We start from the raw sequence: 19804 nt of genomic DNA, 5'->3' as shown, positions 1-19804 counted from the left end.
AAGCCTGGTTTAAAACCGGATTGATATTTGTCAATACAGCTATTGCCCGAGGCCTAAATTTGGACTTGTTTTAAAATAAGTGCCCCGAAAATGTTACTCTAAGCGTCTAACAACGAGATTGGGCGACACTTTGATGGAATTAACCTATCGCCCTTCTTGTAAATCCCGACAATCGGGGCTTTCTTCCAAGAAGGGGGCATTTTATTATACTTTAGAATGTAGCAGACCTATTTGCTTCCCTTTCCCATTGCGAGTCCACACATTCACTATTAAAATCTCCTAAAATAATTACATTGATAAGTGCATCTTCCAATGTTTCTGATATAAGGGAGGATAAAACATTCATGAAAGACTCTGCACTGCCAGATTTTGGATTAAAATAAACATTAAATGGATAGCACAAGGGATTAAGTACATCAGATCATACACTAGAAGATAAGGCAGACAACTTCACTAATTGTAGATACCCTCCTATTTGTTTCGACCTTGTGCATCGTACGTCCCACCCAGTGTTTTAAGGCGCAGAGTTGACCTCCTGAAGGACGACCTTGCGGGCCCTGAACTGACGCAATAACAAAGACTGTATACCCACCCAAGATTAGAGGGCTAGTCGGCCACGTCTCCTGCAAGCATAGAAAGGAGTAAACCAGCAAGCAATTGAAGTCCCACTACAGAGAGCTTTGCTTTACCCTCTACAGTTCCAGGAGGCCATGTTTGTTACTTCCATTCAGTTAGATCCAATCCTCCCCCATGGAGGGCGGATAAGATAGTTTCAATCATAGAGAAAAACCCTTCTCGTATTACCCTTGGTTTTATTGAAATTTATCATGAGGGATTGAGTAGGGGCCAATTTGTTAGTTGTTAATGAGACTGGATAATTTAAAACCAGTTCTCTCCTGGACAATATGTTTTTGTTTTCCATTTCCAAGGATTGGACAACATCATATCCCATTGACAGAAGTGACTCCAACTAGAGTGGACCAACAATCTGATCATTCAGGAAAAAAAATACAATTTGACCATGCCCAGTCTACCTTCTATGATGAACCCAACCTGAGCAATGTGTCTGTGTCTAGAGGATAGCAAACGAAGGTTGTGAATTTCTGAGAACAGGGCCATTATGTGGCTTTGATTTAAAGGATAAGTCTCTGTGCTCACAATAACCTGTTCAGAATCAGGATGTGATCTTCTGTGAAGATTTTCCTTGTTCCTTGCCCATCCTTCGTGTCTATAACTCCTAAGTCGTTGTTTGTCACACAGCTCAGATTTGGTTGATCATGTCTTCTGGGTTGTGTGGATTTTACGGTCGCTGCATTCCAATGTACAGCTAAGGAGGAATCTTCACCGTTCCTATGGAGTTTGCGAGGATATTTTGTCATTGGCAAACCTTTTTCCTCCAATGGTTGATCGCGTGAGATCAAAAAAGAAGTTGGTTTGGGCAGTTGATGATGGTACGCTAATGGGGAGCTCCTTTTTTTTTGTTCCTACAAGGTTTAGAAGGCAGAGCAGAAGGATGGATTTGGTTGGGAATGATACTGGTCATCACGTCTTCTGTATTAACTACCCAGGAGATCACGCTAACTGCTGTTTTCACAGCTACCTATTGCAGGTTTTGGTCCACAGTCGCAGCCCCTGCTTGACCCATTGTAGAAAATGTTGAAGATGGAAGCTTTGGCTTGGGAGGTGCAAGGCAGCGGGGCATACAAATGGGGGCCAGGGGCAAAGCTGTTGATAATGGGGCAGCAATAGGCAGAGGAGGATTTTCAGCAGAGTCCTCCAGGGCCCTTAACAACAGGGTTGTGGGAGAAAGCTGCCCCAGCATTACCCTGTTTTCATACGGCAGCTCCCCTATGCTCTCCATTTCTGAATGGACTGTTAAGATACTTACGTCCAGGGCTTCTGTATTTGCCAGCAGTGTTTTAGAAAATGTCCATTGGCCCTCCATTGTCCGGCTTAGATTTTTGCTTTTACGCTTTGCTTTCTTACACAGGATTTTCTTAGAAGCGCTGCTTGTTGAAGGCTCTGTTGAAGCCTCATCTTCTATCGTGAGAGTTGGTGTGATGTTCTCGCAGGTACATTTGTCAGAGTTTGTAGGTGAACAGTTATCATGCCAGAGCTTCCTCAAAAAATTGGCCAGGTCCCCTTGACCTTTGTTTCCTGGCATTTGGCTTGTTTTAGACTTTTTCTCCTGCTGGTTTATGCTCCCAGCTGTATTTGTCGAAGATTCTATTGACCTCGTTTCTGGATTAGTAAGGTCCTTGTCAGCCTGGTTTTTGATCAAAAGGGCCCTCAGTTTGCAAATATTTCTCGCAGGCAATGGTTCCAGGCTATTGGAGGAGAGGCATCGGCTGCAGACTATGTTGAGGAGGGGTGAAATGGGAGGCGTGCAGGAACTTAGGGACCTCTGCCACTTTTCCCTCTGTTGGTGCGTGGTTGTTCTCTGCCTTGCCACAAATAAAACCCCCCAGAAAGGCCTTTTTTGCTGCCATAGCATTAAGAATTAAGCATTGGTCGCAAAATTCTTTTGCATTGCCATTTGGGAGTATATTTCAAATCATGTAATGCTGATCCAGGCGTGTTAGGGATCTCGTGTAATGAGGAATGCATCAGCAGAGAGCCCCCAGGGTTAAAGAGACATGCCTGGGGCAAGTGGTGAAACTGAAATGCAGTGGCCGTAATTGAAGAAGAATCCTGTGAATAAGGGAGGGGATTGTGATGGGTTTGAATCGGCAATTAACTGAACTTGCGGGGAAAAAGAAATGCAGCGAGCGTCCAATGCGCTTTCAACAAGGACATCTGTGCAGTTTCCTCGTTCCACTTTGAGAACAGAAGCATCATTTCCTACGGTTGTCAAGTTTAGTAAGGCTGTATCTGTCAGCGATAAGTTGATGTCTACTTCTTTACCTTAGCGACAAAATTTAGCGTAAGAAACGGGCATGTTCTAGATATTGGGGAGCCGCGGTTGAGGGCTTTCGAGGTAACACAGAGCTCGAGTCCAATTTGTTTTGAAAGGGCAACTTTGTGCCACTTCGTAGCGAGTAGTAGTTAATTTGTGCATATTGAGCTCTAATGCAGGCCGGAGGGTGGCATTTGATGTAAACAGGTGGGAAAAAGTTAAGATAGAGTGCACTGTAATCCGGGAAACCAAGGAGCGGCAGGGCATCAAAGGCAAACAGATGAAGCATTGGCCGATGTTATCTCACCTTGCAGCACCTCCGGAGCTACGCCGGACCACCGCAGACCACTTCTGCAACCACTTCTGCATTTTGGTTTTAGTTCAATTTTCAGCCTGCCTTTCAGACAGCAAACAGTGTAGACAGAGTTGTCCAGCAAAGTCTTCAGTAGGGTCCGCAAACATCGCAGACCACTTCTGCATCCACATACACGCGTGACGTCTTGGTTTTAGTAAAATGTTCAGCCCTTCTCTCAGACAGCAAACCGTGTAGACAGACTCTTCCAGCAAAGTCTCGAGTAGGGTCTGCAAACCATCACCTGTGGGGGCTGTGGCATTGAGCGATTCCCCTCACACCCCTACCCCGTGACTAAAGCCATAACCGAGAACGAGGACTCGAGCTGGGTGTCCATAGCAACATGGTGCCTGCCAGACCGTACAGGCCCATTTACATCAAGGGGTCCGAACAGCAGGTGCGGTGCTGCTACGGCCAAAGATTAAGGAATTGCCCAGTTCAGGCAGTGTAGGACGTGGCCCAAACTGGGCAACCCGGCAGTATCGCTGACGGCCTGCCTCATGGCTGGCAAAGTAAGCCCAATCGCAAAGTCCTCCCGGGGAGCAACTGTCAGGAGGCCTGAGAGGCGAGGCCTGATGCTCCCTAGGGGGTGGGACTACCCACAGAGGCCATCCTTTGACCTCACGCATTAGTGGTTTGTACCTGGTATTCGGCAGGTGTCTGTTGCGTCAGTCCCACCATTTGAGTCTCCCAGTGACCCTTCCGAGGAAGGTTGTGCTGAAGTAGTAAATCCCTATTGAAATGGAACTCCCAGCAAGGGACATTGAGATGGGGGGTGGGGGGAGAGTATGGGTCATATGTAATTATTTTTAAGTTAAAAGATTGTGTTTTTATAAACTGAGGCATCCCCATTGAGATCCCTCCAGTCATAACGCTTCTCTTATAACAGGAATGTTTATTTTACAGGTGCATCACACCTACCAATCCAGCTGGCCTGGATGGTGGGCATGGTGGTTCCCATGGGAATAATCCCTGGCCCGGGGCAGGGATTGCTCAGTCCCTGCACCAGGTTGGGCCATGAATCAGGGGGCTACACCAGGTTATCCGCCTTTCTGGGCTCACACCGTTCGTGCCTCAAGAGACCAGGGAATACTTTTGTACCTCTACCCGGACAACTGGCTACGAGTAGACGGTCCCACTTGTGAAATGTCCAACCTTCAGACATTGCTAGACTTTCTTTGTCCTTGACTTCTCTGTCAATGCAAACTGCTTGATGCCTTCACTTATGCTGATTTCCGGTTGTAAGTGATTTTCTGTCTTTATCTTTTTTCGCAACTCCCATTCGGCTTATATCTTTGCACAACAAGAGCTGTGAGTGATCTTTCCCCTTCATCCCCCTTGACTATGTCACCTCCCTTCCTCTGACTGTCTGGGAGATACACTGGGAACCCTCGTTCCTCTGCGTCCATCTCTGCGCTGTTATTCGGGAGACACTCCCAGAATCCCGACCACTCACCACTGGACATGTCCCGTTAATCGGGTCTTGCAACATTCAAGTGCATGCACCTGATACCAATTAGCTCTCTTCACACAGAAAAAAGGCAAACCCTAAAGACACTCTGTGCAAGGCAGAACACCAGTACGAGCAGGACTTCCGGGGCAAAGGCAAACCTATTGGAGCAGAGCGACGGACCAAAGGACGAAAACAGCGGGTAGAAAATGCCAAGAGTTCCCTACTGGAGGTCGTTGCCTCAGACAGGCCACAAAAGACAAGTGGAGAAGGCCAGATCCCGCAAGTGCTGCATTGTGTTTCAATGACGCCAGCGACCCTCCCGGGTGACCGGCAGAGTTGGGGAGGTGAGGCCAAGCTTGTGGTACTAACCTTGACTCATGAAGTTAAAATTATAAAACCAAGTAAGAAATGCACATAGCCCGTGAGTTGGCAAGTGACTTGAGGAACCGGTATGTGTTAAAGAAAGTGAAGGCTGCACATTTGTAGATGAGACGTGACGAAAGGCAGACCTGTGAATGAACTTTGAAGTAAAGAACAGCTGTAGAATCAGCGATACTGAGTAACGGAGTGGTCCGGTGAAAGGAAGAGGCCCACTCAGAAGTCCCTGTGAACGGTGCATTGTTGGGGACGATAAAGGGAATGAAGTATAAAGCAAAATAAGCAGAATTACCTCCTATAGAAGGGGAGAGTGGAAGTTAAATTAGAACCTTTTAGTCGAAGTGGTCCTTCGGAGGTCTGTAAAGAAAGCCATGACAATCGAAAGACTCCGACACTCGAAAGTGGTCTGAGTATGGCTGAGCGAGACTCGAAGTGAAATAAGCTTGGGGAAGGGAGCCCCTTTGAAAGTTTTGTTGAACTTTGTTTGAAAAGTTCAGAGCCCGATGGGGGCCCTCTGTGAACTTTGTATCTGAAGTTCTGGCCCGACAGAGAGGGACCTATATTAACTATGTGTTAAAATTTTATTTGACGGTCTGAAAGAGAGACTTTAACGTGGCAGGCCAGGCAGGCCTCGATCCATTGTTTGGACCAGTTTATTGAACAAAGAATCCGAGCCAGAGTGTGTCATCCTGCCTACAAGGACCACCTTAATCCATGGGCTCTAACGAGAGGGAGAGCTGATTCAGCCACCTTTATCAATTTGAACACTGATTTTTCCTTTGCGTACTTTTCTCCTCTTACTAATTTACTTGAAGAAACATAAGCAATGAGCCTACCAAAATGGGAGTATGGTTGTTAGTAAGCTGATTCAAAGTAGTTTGTGGCAGTGACACTTTGGTATGTGTTTAATCCGAAGGGAGATCCCAACTATCAAGCAATTGGGAATCGGCCCTGCAGGTCTGGGTTAGACACTGGTGTGTTGGGGTGCGTTTTTCTACAACTAGAGATGTGAGCAGTGGCATTGCTCTGTAACTATGGTATTTTGTAGTCAGACTGCCATCTGTCAGGGTTGACTGTCTGATTAGTGTATAGTGGTAGGAGATGGATAAGTGAGTCCTTGAGTTGGTGTAGGAGAGGGATTGGCTTGGGAGTCGCATCCAAAGAGCGTCGGGAGTAACTGAAACTTTTAATTTCCAGTCTTTAGTTGAATGGGCGTGGCAATGTTATTGAGCTTTTGTGCATCAGGATGAAACCATCTTACTGTGCCTACGTCCCCATCTAGAGACCATCCTACTCCAGATGGAAGCGTGGCAGTTGGGATGTTCCCAATTCCTGTCCCATCCCCATGTGCCAGTTTATATATGTTCAGTACCATTTTTCATCACCCCATACCTAAGATTCCAGATGCCGGCCTAGTTTTTCTTTTTTTCTTTCTAGAGAAACTACAGATCTGGGAGAAGAGCACCCACCAGAATGAGAACAATCACTGCCCCACGCAAAGCCTTCTGAACACTGCAATGGAGAGAGAGAACTCGCAGAAAGAGAACCAGAGATCTTGTTTCCACGCAAAATTCTATGTGAGTGGCATACAGTCACCACAGAGGGAGATGAAACAGAAGCAGGAGCTATGCTGCGATTACTCTAGCCGCACACGGCATGCTAGCCTCAACCTGCTCAAGAAAGACACATGGGCAACTCCCCCTAGACCACCAGGGACATGAGCTAAAACCACCACAAACGGAGACTTGACTTACCTTATCAATGGTTTGGTTACTCCCTTGGTAGCATTTGGTATCTTTATCCCATTTACTTATAATGGGACGAGGATGAGTGGTCCCTTGGTTAACTTGTTCCTCTTCCAACAGTCACTTGTACTGGGACAAGTGTACGTGGTTCCCTGGTAATCTTTGTTAACTTCACCCCCATCTCGGGTACTGAGACAAGTATGATTGGTGCACTGGTAATGTTAGTCAATCTTCTAATATTCACTGATACTGGGATGAGTAGGAGTGGTCCCTTGGTAATCTTCATTGAACTCGTGCCACTTCCACCACCCAGGTCTCCTGACATTACCGTTACCTCTGTCATTCAAGATGGGCAACACCGGTTCTTCCCACAGGGTCAGGTTTGTCCGTCTGACTTAATCTGCATGGACTTCCTCTTCTTCATTAGTCCTTACCTGGCTCTGTGGAGCCATTCCTGGTATGGTCTCGGCGTTGTTCACGGACCGCTTGATCCACCCTGTCTGGGTCACGCCACCACCTCCGGGCATCCTCGGATATTCAATTCGGGGTTGGGCTTCCCGAATGCTTCCCTCTTCCCTACATCTGGATCACCCACTCCACATCAGGCAACTTTGCATTCGCAGACTTCTTCCTCAGCTTCGATTCGAAATCTCCCGGGCTCTGCCAACAGGATCTGTCTCCATTGGTCCTTCCTTGGTTTTTATGAGGAAGTGTTGGGCACTCCTCATCGTAGGCTCACAGTCCTGTCTCTTTCCATGATGCATTCATCATGCTTTGTCCTATCTTCTTCGTCTCAGTGTGGTTGGCTGCCAACCCACTGATTATTCTTCATTCTTCTTCTTCACAGTATGAGTGGTTTCTTAAGATTGATTACTGATAACATTGCAGTAGCAAATAGTGACTGGTTTGGAGGGAATATGTTGATTCTTTGATGTTATAGTTACTGCCGCTGGAGAGGTTATTGGGAGTTCCTGGACGGAATGGTAGTCCTCAGGGACGTCATTTAGGGGTTGCCAGAGGTCGCAACTGCGATCTCTGAGGTCTCCCTTGCGACCTCTGTGGTCTCCCTTGCGACCTCTAAATAAATGTTTGGTAATGCAAGCTCCTGGGCTGTGGCCAGCACTATGTGGCGCTTTACTTCTGGAGTGGCTGGCTTTCTCGTTCAGGCCCTTAAAAAAAGAAGAAAAATAAGAACAGGAGTGCCACAAGTCTAACATTTTCAGCACTGACCCTAAATAAGCAATAATAGGAATACCAAATAATGTGTCTTTCTGGAAATCTATACAATATTAAAGGTTTATTTCAGGCACTCGGGGGGGTAAGTCGATGATTTAGTCTGTTGGTGTTTCAAACCAATATGCTTATTTGGAATTCTAATGCATGCAGAGATCAAATATCCTTCATACCAGGTCCTTTACTCTTCCTGTGTCTGCGGCCATGCTCTGAAATGTTGATTATAAATGTAATATGATCCATATGGAATTGATTCGTATGAAATTGTGCATTGGTCTAAAGGGCATTTGATTGTAATGCTATCTTAATCTACCTCTTATGATCCTCATGTCCCTCGTTTCCTGTGACTTAGAATAGGTATTTCACATTATTCTTAACTTTTGCAATGTTGAAAGCCCTGTGCCGACATCCTTTCAGTATTTAGTATCTGCAATTGTTTGTTGCTACTTCCCCTCACCTGCGTGTTTGTAAAATATATTTGTTTCTTCTTTACTTGGCAGCATGTCCAACTCCACCTACAACTCCATGCGACTCTGGATCATCGTGATCCTTTGCCTGCTCCGCCTGGCAATGACTCGTTACCACATGCAGGCATACCTATGCCTGGCCGATCGCTGGGTGGAACAGATGAAAAGGGAGGCCGGGCGTATTACAACCATTGAGATACAACGCAAGGTAAGGGATTACAGGGCTTTCGTAAAAAGCTCCTAGTGCCCAAGTGAACCCACACAAGTAACTAAGCTTTCTCCGACTTGTCGTACATGTTTGTAGGAGGCTTCATGACAGGGGTGGGCATTGGTTCCAACATGGAGGCCATATGCAAGTCCAAGTAAGCTTCTCAAGGCTGCAGGACCAACTGCATGTTGTGTGACTTTGCTGGTGATATTGATCAGTGTGTTTTAGGCTTTGACTGAGAATTGATTGTAGAACGAGGTTTGGGTTATAATCATTTAGAAGATGTCTGCTTACAGCATTCTTCTTTTCGGCCTGAAGTTAAGAAATTAACTGTGTTCTATGATCATCAGCATTGCTAATAAAATGGCCGTTATGTGGTCAGCAGACTTATAGGAGCTGGATCAATCTTGGGAACACATCCACTTGACCTGCCGATCTTCCGTAAATGTTGAACTGTACAGCTTGACTGAGCTGTATGATGAACAACCCTCTTATATTTTATAGCTTTGAACACAGGAACAATCATCTAAACCTCTGTATCAACTAAGCAAGGTCTCCCCTATTACTGTTAAAATACAAAGACTGGTTGCTACCTAAAGATAATCTCTGTGGTGTCCAAGTCCTTACATCCTATCTTACATCCTATCTTACCAAGACCCACTACTGATGCATAAACTGCCTTACATTGAACTACGCCAGTTAATAACTGCCCTCTCGCCTCTTACCTTTAAATCTTGCAACGAGAACCACTGTCAAAAGAATTCCTGCATTCAGAGGTGTAGACCTTTTTAAACTCACGTTAAAGTGAGACAATTGGTTATTGACATGATCTGCTTTGGTAATAACTAGTTTAATTTCTGGTTTGGCAAACAATCTGGTGCCTCAAGGCAAAGGGTGAATTTATGCTGTAAAATATAAAATTAAAAAGAATCTGCTTTGTTGTTTCACCTCACTCCTACCTCCCCGTGCTTGATTTCCTGCACTAAGCCTCATTCTTTATCTTGAGTGTTGACATATGTGTTGAGCTATTGCATCTAAGGTGACCAGGGGACTCGTGTCTCCTGGACATGACTTTGTGAGTCTTGGGTTTTCAGTTAAAAACAAATGCCTTGTGGAATTTGGTTAACTTAAATTGTAGTGACTTAAATTATTTTAAAAAAAAATGTAATTAATCTTCTGATGGCAATAGTGGTGTGAATCGGGTCACCTTACCACTACGTTTGTAAGTGCATGCTGGCATTCATGCTGTTCTGCTACCAACGGGAGGGTTCATGTCCCTTCACCCTCCTCATCCTATGGTTATGTGATTTTTACTGTGCAGCAGAGGCCTTTCCCAAATGTTGTTGTATGGTTGTTTTTTTGTGTGATCTGACTGAGATTGCTTCATGTGGCTCCTTTTTGTTCTTGACTGAAATTGTTTACTTTCCTCCGTTGCCAGGTCTCTCGCATCTTCTGCTACCTTACCGTGATTGGCCTGCAGTATTTGGCACCCATCATTCTGACGCTGCATGCCACATTTGTTTTGAAGACCTTGGGTATGAAACTGTCATTGTTACAGACATATCGCTATTGCTTAGAAAAGCTCAGAATGAACTGTCTGGATTTGTTGTTGCCTTGTTTATTTTGTTTTAGTAACCCAGACATCAATCCAGGAAAGCTTATTGCCCTCCCTAAAAAGCACAGCACGTATGTAGATGCTCTCAAAAGTATCAACTTCACATGAAAAGAAATATTGGAAGACTTTGTGTCTGCTCTGTAATATTCTTCCACATGTTCAACCCAAGATGACACTCAGCAGCTCCAATCACTTTAGTTGCGTCTTTGTTCGGTTAGCTCTTTTGTTTGGTTAGCTCGATCACATTTCCATACAGAAAATATTCTTTGGGATTGTGCTCTCACCTAGTGGAGGCCAGACCCAAACGTGAGTCCCATCATTTATGGCCATGCATTTCTAGACAATGTTGAAAAACAAAAACCATGAGCTGGACGAACCAAAGCCAGACCATGACAAGAAATATAGAATCTACGTGATAATGCACCGCCTGTAATTCGGCCGATGACCATGTCAACTACAATTACGGCGCGGTGCAGTGGTTAGATAGATCACTTTTACCTGCATGCCCTGGCCCGCAATTCTCCAACCTGCACTTCCTTCACACCCCCACTTACCTTTACTGCAGCAAACTTTTCTGTGCACCGTCGACTGCCTTGTACCCCTACGGCATCAATTCCTCCCACTTCCATGGGGCGCTGGGTCCTTCTTTTTATTTTTTCAAATTCGCCACTTACCATAATGGTAAGCGTGGCCCACCCCTGACTCCCGTTACTGTGACCAAGGAGAGTGGGGGACACCCCTGCAACTCCTGCTCCGTTTTGGCACAGTAATGGGTGAAGATTTTTGTACTGCGCTAAGGCGCAGTATTAGTAGTGGTGACATTTTGGTATAATTCCTGAAAAATATAGTAGATAGGAAGCACCGGGACCAGACAGGTTGTCTAACTGCATGCTCACAGAGTTCCCTGACGGATGGGCCATTTTCATCTCCATTCTATTTAACCAAATTGCTATCTGCCATCAGTTGCCGAGTTCATGAAGGACAGCGATAGTGGTCCCTATTCACAAAAAAGGTGACCAAGGAAATCCAAAAAATGATCGCTCTGTTATCCTCAACCATTTTCAATCATGGTGTGAAGAAACCAGATGTTATGACCCACTTGAAAGCAGATTTGTTAAGGGCTTGAGCACTGTGGTGAATATTCTTTTATTACAAATTCTTAAAAGGCAACTCTGGGAAAAACAAACCTAAACCATACATGGCTTTTGTGGACTGGGTCCAAAAGATTGACCAAATTAACAGGTCTAAACTTTGGTCGAAATTAAAAAAAAGAGAGAGTGCAGAAAAAAGAATACTTAACCCCATCATGGCAATGCACTCCAACACTTCTTTAAGGGTTCGATTGAACAAGGCCGGGACCTTTCCAATGAAATAACTGATGTAGAAGTTAAGCAGCGTCTTTCATACGCAGATGACGTCGTATTAATCGACCAAACCCCTGTTGGTCTTCAAAGGCACTGGACACCTTACAACATTACATCAAAAAGAATGATCTCAAAATCAAAAAGGGGGAAAACTAAGACAATGTTGGCAACTGTACCCTGGGGAAAAAACATTCCCTGTATTTAGACGGAAAGAAGATTGAACAGGTACCATCTTTTAAGTACCTGGCTATGGTTGAGTAACTCTAAACCTGAAGCTCCTATGACAACTTATCTTCTGGAAGAAATGAAAACATCTACCAGCCAAGCTTGTGCGCTGAACGGAAGAGTTTTTCCATTTTACCAGTTGTAAAATGTTACAGAGCCAACGCGGTCCCTGCAGTGAATCACGGGGTGGAGGCTATAACATCCCAGACTCTCTCTGGTGTCATCCTGAAGGTATGTTCTGGAAAAGAGTCTTAGGGTTCCCTTTGTCTACACCGATAGCCATCCTTCGAAGGGAACCGGTTTTGAACTCCTTGAAGTGGATGGTAAACTGGAACAGACTTGCCTTGTTCACGAAATGCACCCTGTGATGTTGGAGATGATCCATAGAGGGTTGTGGTATAATTGCAATTCTTCCTTGACTGGCTGACATGTATCTATGATAAACCTTCTAGAGTCAATTGGCAGTTCTCTCGAGCAACTATTGTCCAACCCATTACGGGTTAAAAGAAAACTTCAGGACTGCGATTGGATTTCAACACAAGAGACGGCAAACACATATCACTCAGTAGCTCATCTACCACCAGAACCTTGGAAACTTAATTCACTGCGCGAATATCTAAAGCAATTTCCTGACAGTCGGAGACCTATCTCTGAGGACTCGTCTGAACTTGCACTCGACCAACGAGATTCGTGCAACTCTGGGCCAATCATCGGAGAAATATTGCCAGCATTGTAACGATGTAACTACAACTGACTCTCTGTTCCGCATAATGACATTGTGTCCAGCCCTAACTGTCAAATGCTCTAAATACTTAAGACCGCTCTTTTCAGATTATGACATTTTTGATACTGATGGTTAGTGGAAGCCTTTAATGTCAGGCCATAAGATGTTATCGCAGCAGAGTTTAGACCGCAGCAGTGAAATTCTTGATCAATGTTGTTCCCGAGATTGGAAGTGGAAAAATGTCCTGTTTACTTTTTATTTTTTTTTGTGGACATATTTATTTATTTTTGTCATATATTTAAATGTTTGTGGAATTGTTGTAACTTTGCAAAAGAATTGTTGATTCAATTTTAATGCAAATAAATAAAAAAATTGAAGACTCTTCATGTTAACTTAAATATAATGAGCCTGTGAAGCACGTGGATAAATGATGGAAAATAGGTCTTACTGGTTCCTGCAAAGCTCCCCTGTAATATTTGGGGACATGCCATGAAAATCTTACCTTTTTTGAACTTCGAGAATCTAGGGTGAGAAAACCACCCATTGGGCCCCATTACAAGGTTGGCAATAGCCCAGCGGGGTTTCCGCCAACCCCGTAACACTGTTTCCGCCGCCTTAGATCCCGGTGCCACTGGGACATTACAAGTCCCGGCAGCCCGGGATCTTAGACGGTGGAAATCGTAAGTCCCCATTCCCCTAGAGTCCCATAGAAATCTATGGTAGTGAGGAGATGGAAGAACCAGCACTGTTTCTAACGGTGCCGGTGCTTCCATGAAAACGGTGCCTTCCGGGGCCGATGTGCCTGGTAGGTAAGACCCTGCCGGGCGCAGAGGGCCCTGGCAGGCACAGTAGTCTGCTGGTCCGGAATGGGTGCTGGTCCGCTGCTACCGGCACCCTTAATTCCAGACCGGCAGACTTGTAATGAGGCCCATTGTCTCTAATTGTAGGACTGTGAACATTATAAAGAAATATTACCATAATAGTTGTGCGGGACTACTGTTCAGATGGATGTATTGTCTGTAGGTTGTCATACAAGAAGACCAAGGTGGAATTTATGTTGAAATGGTGAATGGTCTTGCAGTGAACTCGTGTCCTTAAATTATCCTTGTTCCTGTTCAGATAAGACTCCCTGCAAAACTTAAACGCTCATGTTTAGTTTTCTAAACGGACGTGACCTCCAAGAAAGTTTTTTTCATGTGAGGCGATAAGGAACTGCCAATTACTTTGCAAAGAGGGCAATGCAAATGTCATTTAAAAAAAAATGCACTTGATTTTTACCGAATGGAAATCCCTGAAGAGATGTTTGTGTATAGTTTCCGATGTGATGCATTTGACCTTGTCCTGGAGTGAAAGTAGCTCGTTGTTTGCCAAGTTTGCCATGGTCGTTTGAAAGCATTCTGTGTGGACAGATGTCAGTTCTCAGATATGGGTGTGTACAGATCTGGCACTCACTGCGTGGAGCCCCAAAGTTTGAGAGCATCCTGGAAAAACTAAAGGCCTATTCATCCCAATTTGGATGTTTTCTATACAGCATAGACCTTTTTAATATGACATCTCTGTGACTTAGACCTGCTTGAATATCCATTCTGGTGTTAGTGCAATGGAAATCCAAACTATTGCATATTTTCTCTGCTTCGAAGAGTTGGTTGATCTAGATTTGCAGTCTGGGGAGTATTTGCTGTCTTCCATGATCAACAACATTTAAGAAACATTGACCATTTCGCCAAGCCTTTTAGATTGGTGAGCATGGGAATTACAGGTGGCTCTTTCTTGAGAACTGGGAGCTTATTGAGGTGAGAGAAATGCTTTGTCACTGATGGCATGACACTTTCTGAATGCCTGGTGACAAAACTCCAGAATCGCTTAAGTGTTGCATGGACACAACTTGGATTACAAGGATAATTTAAGGACACAAGTTCACTCACGAGTCTTGTGTTTTCATTTAAAAACAAATGGCTTGTGGAAATTGTTGTCTTGGTTAACCTAATTTGGACTGACTTAATTTGAAAAGAATTTTAATACATTTTCTGATCGCATTAAGCGTGCTATAAAAAACAATTTAATTTTAATGTATATCTATAGTTTGCATAAGGTAGGCCCACAACTAGAAAAGTGGTGTCCTGTTGAAATGGCGATATCTGGTGACCCTACCACTACTTTTCCAAGTGCAGTCTGAGGCTCTTTCTATTCTCCCACCAACGGGAGGTTTCATGTTGCTTAAGCCTGCCCATCAAATGGTGAAATGTTAACGATAATGGAGGAAGTGCTGTAAGCGCAGAGGTGTAGTCAACCCCCCACCCCCTCTGCATCCCCCTAAATGTCACTACTTCTCTTTTACAGTGTTTAAAGTCCCCATTAACCACCAGTTGCATTCTATTTTGTGATGACCAACTATCACACCAAAGGATAAAGCGACAACCCGAAGCAAAATACTTAAGGTTCATGGGTCTTTATTACACAATACAAATACTAATTGATTGAGTAGCTCTGAAACAATGTAGTGGGGACTTTCTAAAGGACCATAGTCCATCAATCCTTCCCTCTCTCAGCTTTACTGGCAATCCAAAAGTCACTCTGTTTTTCAACGTTTTAGTGCCCCAGCACTTCTTTCTTCACCAGTTTGATTGGAAGCTTGTCTTTCACTGATGTCAAGATGTCGCTCCTCTTCGAATGTGCAGCCACCACCCCTGCTGTTCTGAGCAGTCTGGTGAGCCAGTTGTCTGATTCCTTCGATATTACCCAAGATCGCAGGTGCCCTGGGTCTGCTCTCTGCAGTCCTGTGCGAACCAACATTGTAAGCAGCCATGCGGAGCAGCTTACTCACGCATCTAGTCTGAGATCAAATGAAGTGCTATCCTTTAAAATTCTCAGGTTCATTGTGGTCCAACAAGGAAACGCAGGCAAGACTGCTACATTGTTTTGAAGCATTTCCCTTGTTGTCAAAGCCAGTTCCCACATAGGTAATGCACCAATAGGTATAAGAGGGACTCTTCTTTTAGAACATACATGATACTTCCTAGCAGGAAGGACAAATACTTCCTGATCGCTATGAGGGCTCAGCATCCTCCGGGGCCTGCATCACAGAACAGGTGATGGCACATAGCCCCCATGGTCAACCCAGTCCCATCACTCATTCTGCATCATGAGATTTCATCACACAGTCACATGTCCATCTTCCATCATGCCAACGGACTCCTCTGCCTGCTGCCATCATGTCCACTCCAGTCCTCAGTCACCTCTACTTCCCAAGTCATTAATCAATACTCCATTCCTCTTCAAGATTACACCATCCTCTTCATTGCTTTTCATTACTACTTCTAGAAAAGACCTTTTCTCCAGTTACATATTAAACCTCTCTATAGAGCCACCTTCAGACAAGCTGCCAAAACAGTCAAGAAACCTTAAACAAATTCTGACCTTCATTTTCAAACCCGTCAGAGGCCTTGGTCACACCTCATTAAATAATCTCCCTGACGCTTCAGGCTTAAAAACACCAATTCTACCTCAGGACATCTATGGAGCCCCTCTGCAATTTTCTGGTGTTTTGCCTCCTTACCACCCTCCCCTTGCACCTGAGGTCCCCTGCCTCCCTGCTCCGAGTCAAAACAAAACTGGGTCGAGGGCAGAGATGTTGCTGGGGTGGGGCTGAGGAGGCTATAGCCACGGGTCTTTTGGTTATAGCCCCGGATAGAAGCTCAGGGGTTAGAAATAAAAAAACATAGCTAGCCACCAGTCCCGACAGTCCCAAAATTAGTGTAGCCCCACAATCTTTTCCAGACCTAGCAACACCCCTGGTCGGGGGATAGCTCAGGGGCAACGTGTTTGTCTTGGAAGCAAGGCAACGCAGAGCAACACAGGTTCGAATCCCGGTCCTGTGCTTGGAGACTGGTCTCTGGTATTAAGGGCGTTATAATGAATTAAAAACAGCCGTTAAGAACAATCAACAGAGAAAAGGGGATAATTGAGACGGGAACAAAGAGTAAAGGAAAGGGGAAATTGAAAGGAAGGTGTTTAAAAAGGGATTAATAGAAAGAAGCCAGCAAGGTGAAGAGGTGTGAATACAGACACTAAGGGCATGGACGAGTGGATAAGGAAAGACAGAAATGTGGGTTGGAGGAAGCCATGCATCATACCAAAGTAAAGTTGGATTTCCAGATTGGAGGATGCAAGAAAACCCCAAAGTAAGTGTCTGCAGGCCTCTGAGAATTGACAGAGACTAAGAGGACAAACAAGCTAGAAAGAGCCACCCAGAGATGGGAGAAGAATAGAAACCGAGAAGAGTAATACAAGTAAAGCTGCGAGGAGACTGGTACAAAAGGAAAGTGGAAAACCCTGTATCGGGCGGAAAAGAAATGAATGACGAAATAACGGGAGGATTTAGCGGGGGGTATGATGGGGGGGGTAGGTTTAGCAAAAGGAAAGTATACTTCTCTAAACCGAGACGAGAACAATGGTGTAATAATAATAATAGAGATGAGAAAACAAAAATGGAAATAAGTCCAGCGAGGACAATGCCTACAGGAAAGTTGGCTAGGGAGGCCACTTGAGGTGCCAGGAAAAATAATTATACTTGGGACCAACAGGTGCCTCCCCATGTCAAACTATGTAACCTATTGAAAAGATAATGGCCAAGAAGCAACTTGGATAGGACTTATGGGCTCAGACTTCCCACCTGGTGTTCGTTCTGACTCATCCCACAAGCAACCCACCCAAGTGGGGCTGGGATATTGTCTGAGAGACCAAAGAAAGGGGCACCTTATACTAACCAAGCGAGGGGCGTTGGCACATCCAGGATTATCAACGCATTTGTTGACTGTGAAGGATTGCAATCCAGCAGGGTTATAGAAGCCCTAGTTTATTTTTTATTACATTATTTTATTATCTCACAAAGGTGGCCTGCTAGCTAGGACACCCTTTCAGCAAATTCAATGTAACAAAAAACCATACACATGCACCTTGCCCTGCTGAATCTGTACCCTGATCTTCAGCGCCTGCTCTCCAGTGGCACAGAGCAGGTTCATGTCTCCCCTCTTAACAGCTGCAATGATAGCCAAGTCACTTCAGCGAAGGGCCTGCATTTAAATATGCACCTCTGTTCCCAAACTTAATGACTAGAGTTTCTATCCTGCTGGTAGTCGCAAACTGCCAGAAGGATAGGAACAAATATGGCTTGTATGGCTATAAGCCATACCTGGGTTTAAGGTATATTGGGTAGTATCTCTCGTACTTATTGCAGCCACATCAATTTGGTATCATGCATGTGTCAGCACTGTGAGCCCTGCTCAGCTGTGGAAGGGTTATATATTGTGGCCAGACAGCATGGCCCTCCCAACTGGCAGGGAAGGAGAATGCATGGCTATGCCTCTCCTTTTGAACCTATGTGAGGACAGGTAACACCTCTCCCCATACAGGCAGCCTCCCAGCAGGAGCTGTCTTGTGGAATAGGAATCAAAGGGCGTACCCAGCCCAAAAGGACTAGCCCCACAACAGCCTGCTTTGCACCAAAAGGGCCTTTGATACCATTAACAAGGGAAGGGGTCAGTGTTGGTGTAGATGCAGGATTCCATAATCTTGTTTGTGTCTGTATCTCTCTTTTTCCAGTGCCCTGCACTTCCTTTGGCACTAAGCACTTTAGGTATAAAGTGATAAGGCAAAGACCACTTGTTTTAAGAACCGGAATTAGTCCAATCACCTGTGGGTTGTTGCCTTTAAACGAAGGGGCTGCCCACTCCTTCTCTGATTCACTGTTGGACAAACACCCAAGGAAGAATTCATTTGAACCTCTTTTGGGAGAGTTGATCTTTCGAAAGCCCTCCAACACGGAGGTAAAGAATGAGCAGTCCATGGCAAAGGCACGCTCTACTTCATACTCACTCCCAGGGCACATTGGTGGTGACTCTTGCTGGGGATCAGGACCTACTACTATGCAATCCTCCCTAGGTAGGGAGAGCAGAACCTGAAAAGACTGATCCTGTCCTGGATCATCAGTAACCCAGAGAACAACCACTGAAAGTCCAGGTGGATTCTCATCCTCATGAACCCAGAGGGAAAATGCATTGGTATGCTCCAGAGGGCCAGTGCATTTGGATGCAAGAAAAGCGCTAAACATCTATTTTTCTGCCAAGATGGCCCCATGTTGATATGCCCTGAAGGACAAGCCTGCTATTCAACCTAAAGGTCAATCAGGCGCTTGGCAGTACCAGACCTACTGGCCTGCCCGAAGGAAATGTGAGACCTTAAAATTCAGAGGACTTTGACGAAACATTGGCTTATACAGGACATTTGGCCCTGACACCAAATTAGTTTAGATCATGGACTTCAGGCCCCAAAAAAGTTGAATTGAAAATAGAAAACCTCTCACTCGCATGTTAATTGTGATTTCCTGTTCTGAGCATTGTTTATTATTCATCCTTTGTGGGCCCACTGGGTATTGAAAATGTTAGGCTTTAACCCATCTGTAACTTTGTTAAACACAAATAAAAGTCTGTGAGAATAACGTCTCAACGATGTCGCACACCTCTAATCACTACTTGTCAAAATGCTCACACATGCAGCAAATGCATTGACTGATGGGGATGTCTCCTATGTTTGGGATGCACTAGATGAACATAGTGTTTTTTTGTGTTGATTTTTCCCTTTCATGTTCTTGGTGATTCATTATGGTCTTCTTTTTAATTTTTTTCATGGGGTTCGCCATAAGACCCTTATGGTGGTGATGAGTGCAGTATAAATATTTGCCAACATAACATAGAGTTGTTCTTTTTGTCTTTTTGGGCAATGTTTGTTTACATTACCCCCATCAGTCTTTCTTGTCAGTCATTACTACTTTAGGGCAAAGTCTCCTGAGACAGCTTTTCCGAACAACCCATCCAAAATCAACATGGAATAGGAACCCCAGGCCTGCCTTAGTTCTTTCTACGTGTTTAGTTCTGTTTTACTTGGGTCACATGACTAGAAATAGCCTATCCCCTCTGATCCAGGCTGTGTCTTGGCTGTACAGTGCTCAACCCTTCCCAGCTGCGACAAGGATAAGTATATTTTTTGTACTAATAGCAATGGTGATTAAGCTCCATGTAGTGCCCTGTGGGTACTACTTGGCTCCTCACATGTATACCATATAGTCAGATTAGTGAAATGGTAAAGG

The 19804-nt window shown here is 44.8% G+C and overlaps 1 protein-coding gene across 1 annotated transcript in view; it reads left to right on the top strand.

The window, feature by feature from the left end:
• TMEM161A (transmembrane protein 161A) overlaps positions 1-19804 on the top strand; it is a 227544-nt gene that overhangs the window by 187486 nt on the left and 20254 nt on the right. Inside the window, exons 10-11 of the mRNA XM_069649130.1 lie at positions 8558-8732; positions 10171-10267. Of these exons, the coding sequence (XP_069505231.1) occupies positions 8558-8732; positions 10171-10267 (272 nt within the window). The remainder of the gene's footprint in view (positions 1-8557; positions 8733-10170; positions 10268-19804) is intronic.

This window comes from Ambystoma mexicanum, chromosome 1p (assembly GCF_040938575.1).
Source record: "Ambystoma mexicanum isolate Mex_15411 chromosome 1p, UKY_AmexF1_1, whole genome shotgun sequence".
Classification (NCBI taxonomy): Eukaryota; Metazoa; Chordata; class Amphibia; order Caudata; family Ambystomatidae; genus Ambystoma; species Ambystoma mexicanum.
Note: the sequence above shows the minus strand (reverse complement) of the source record. Positions and strands in the feature narration are given on the sequence as shown.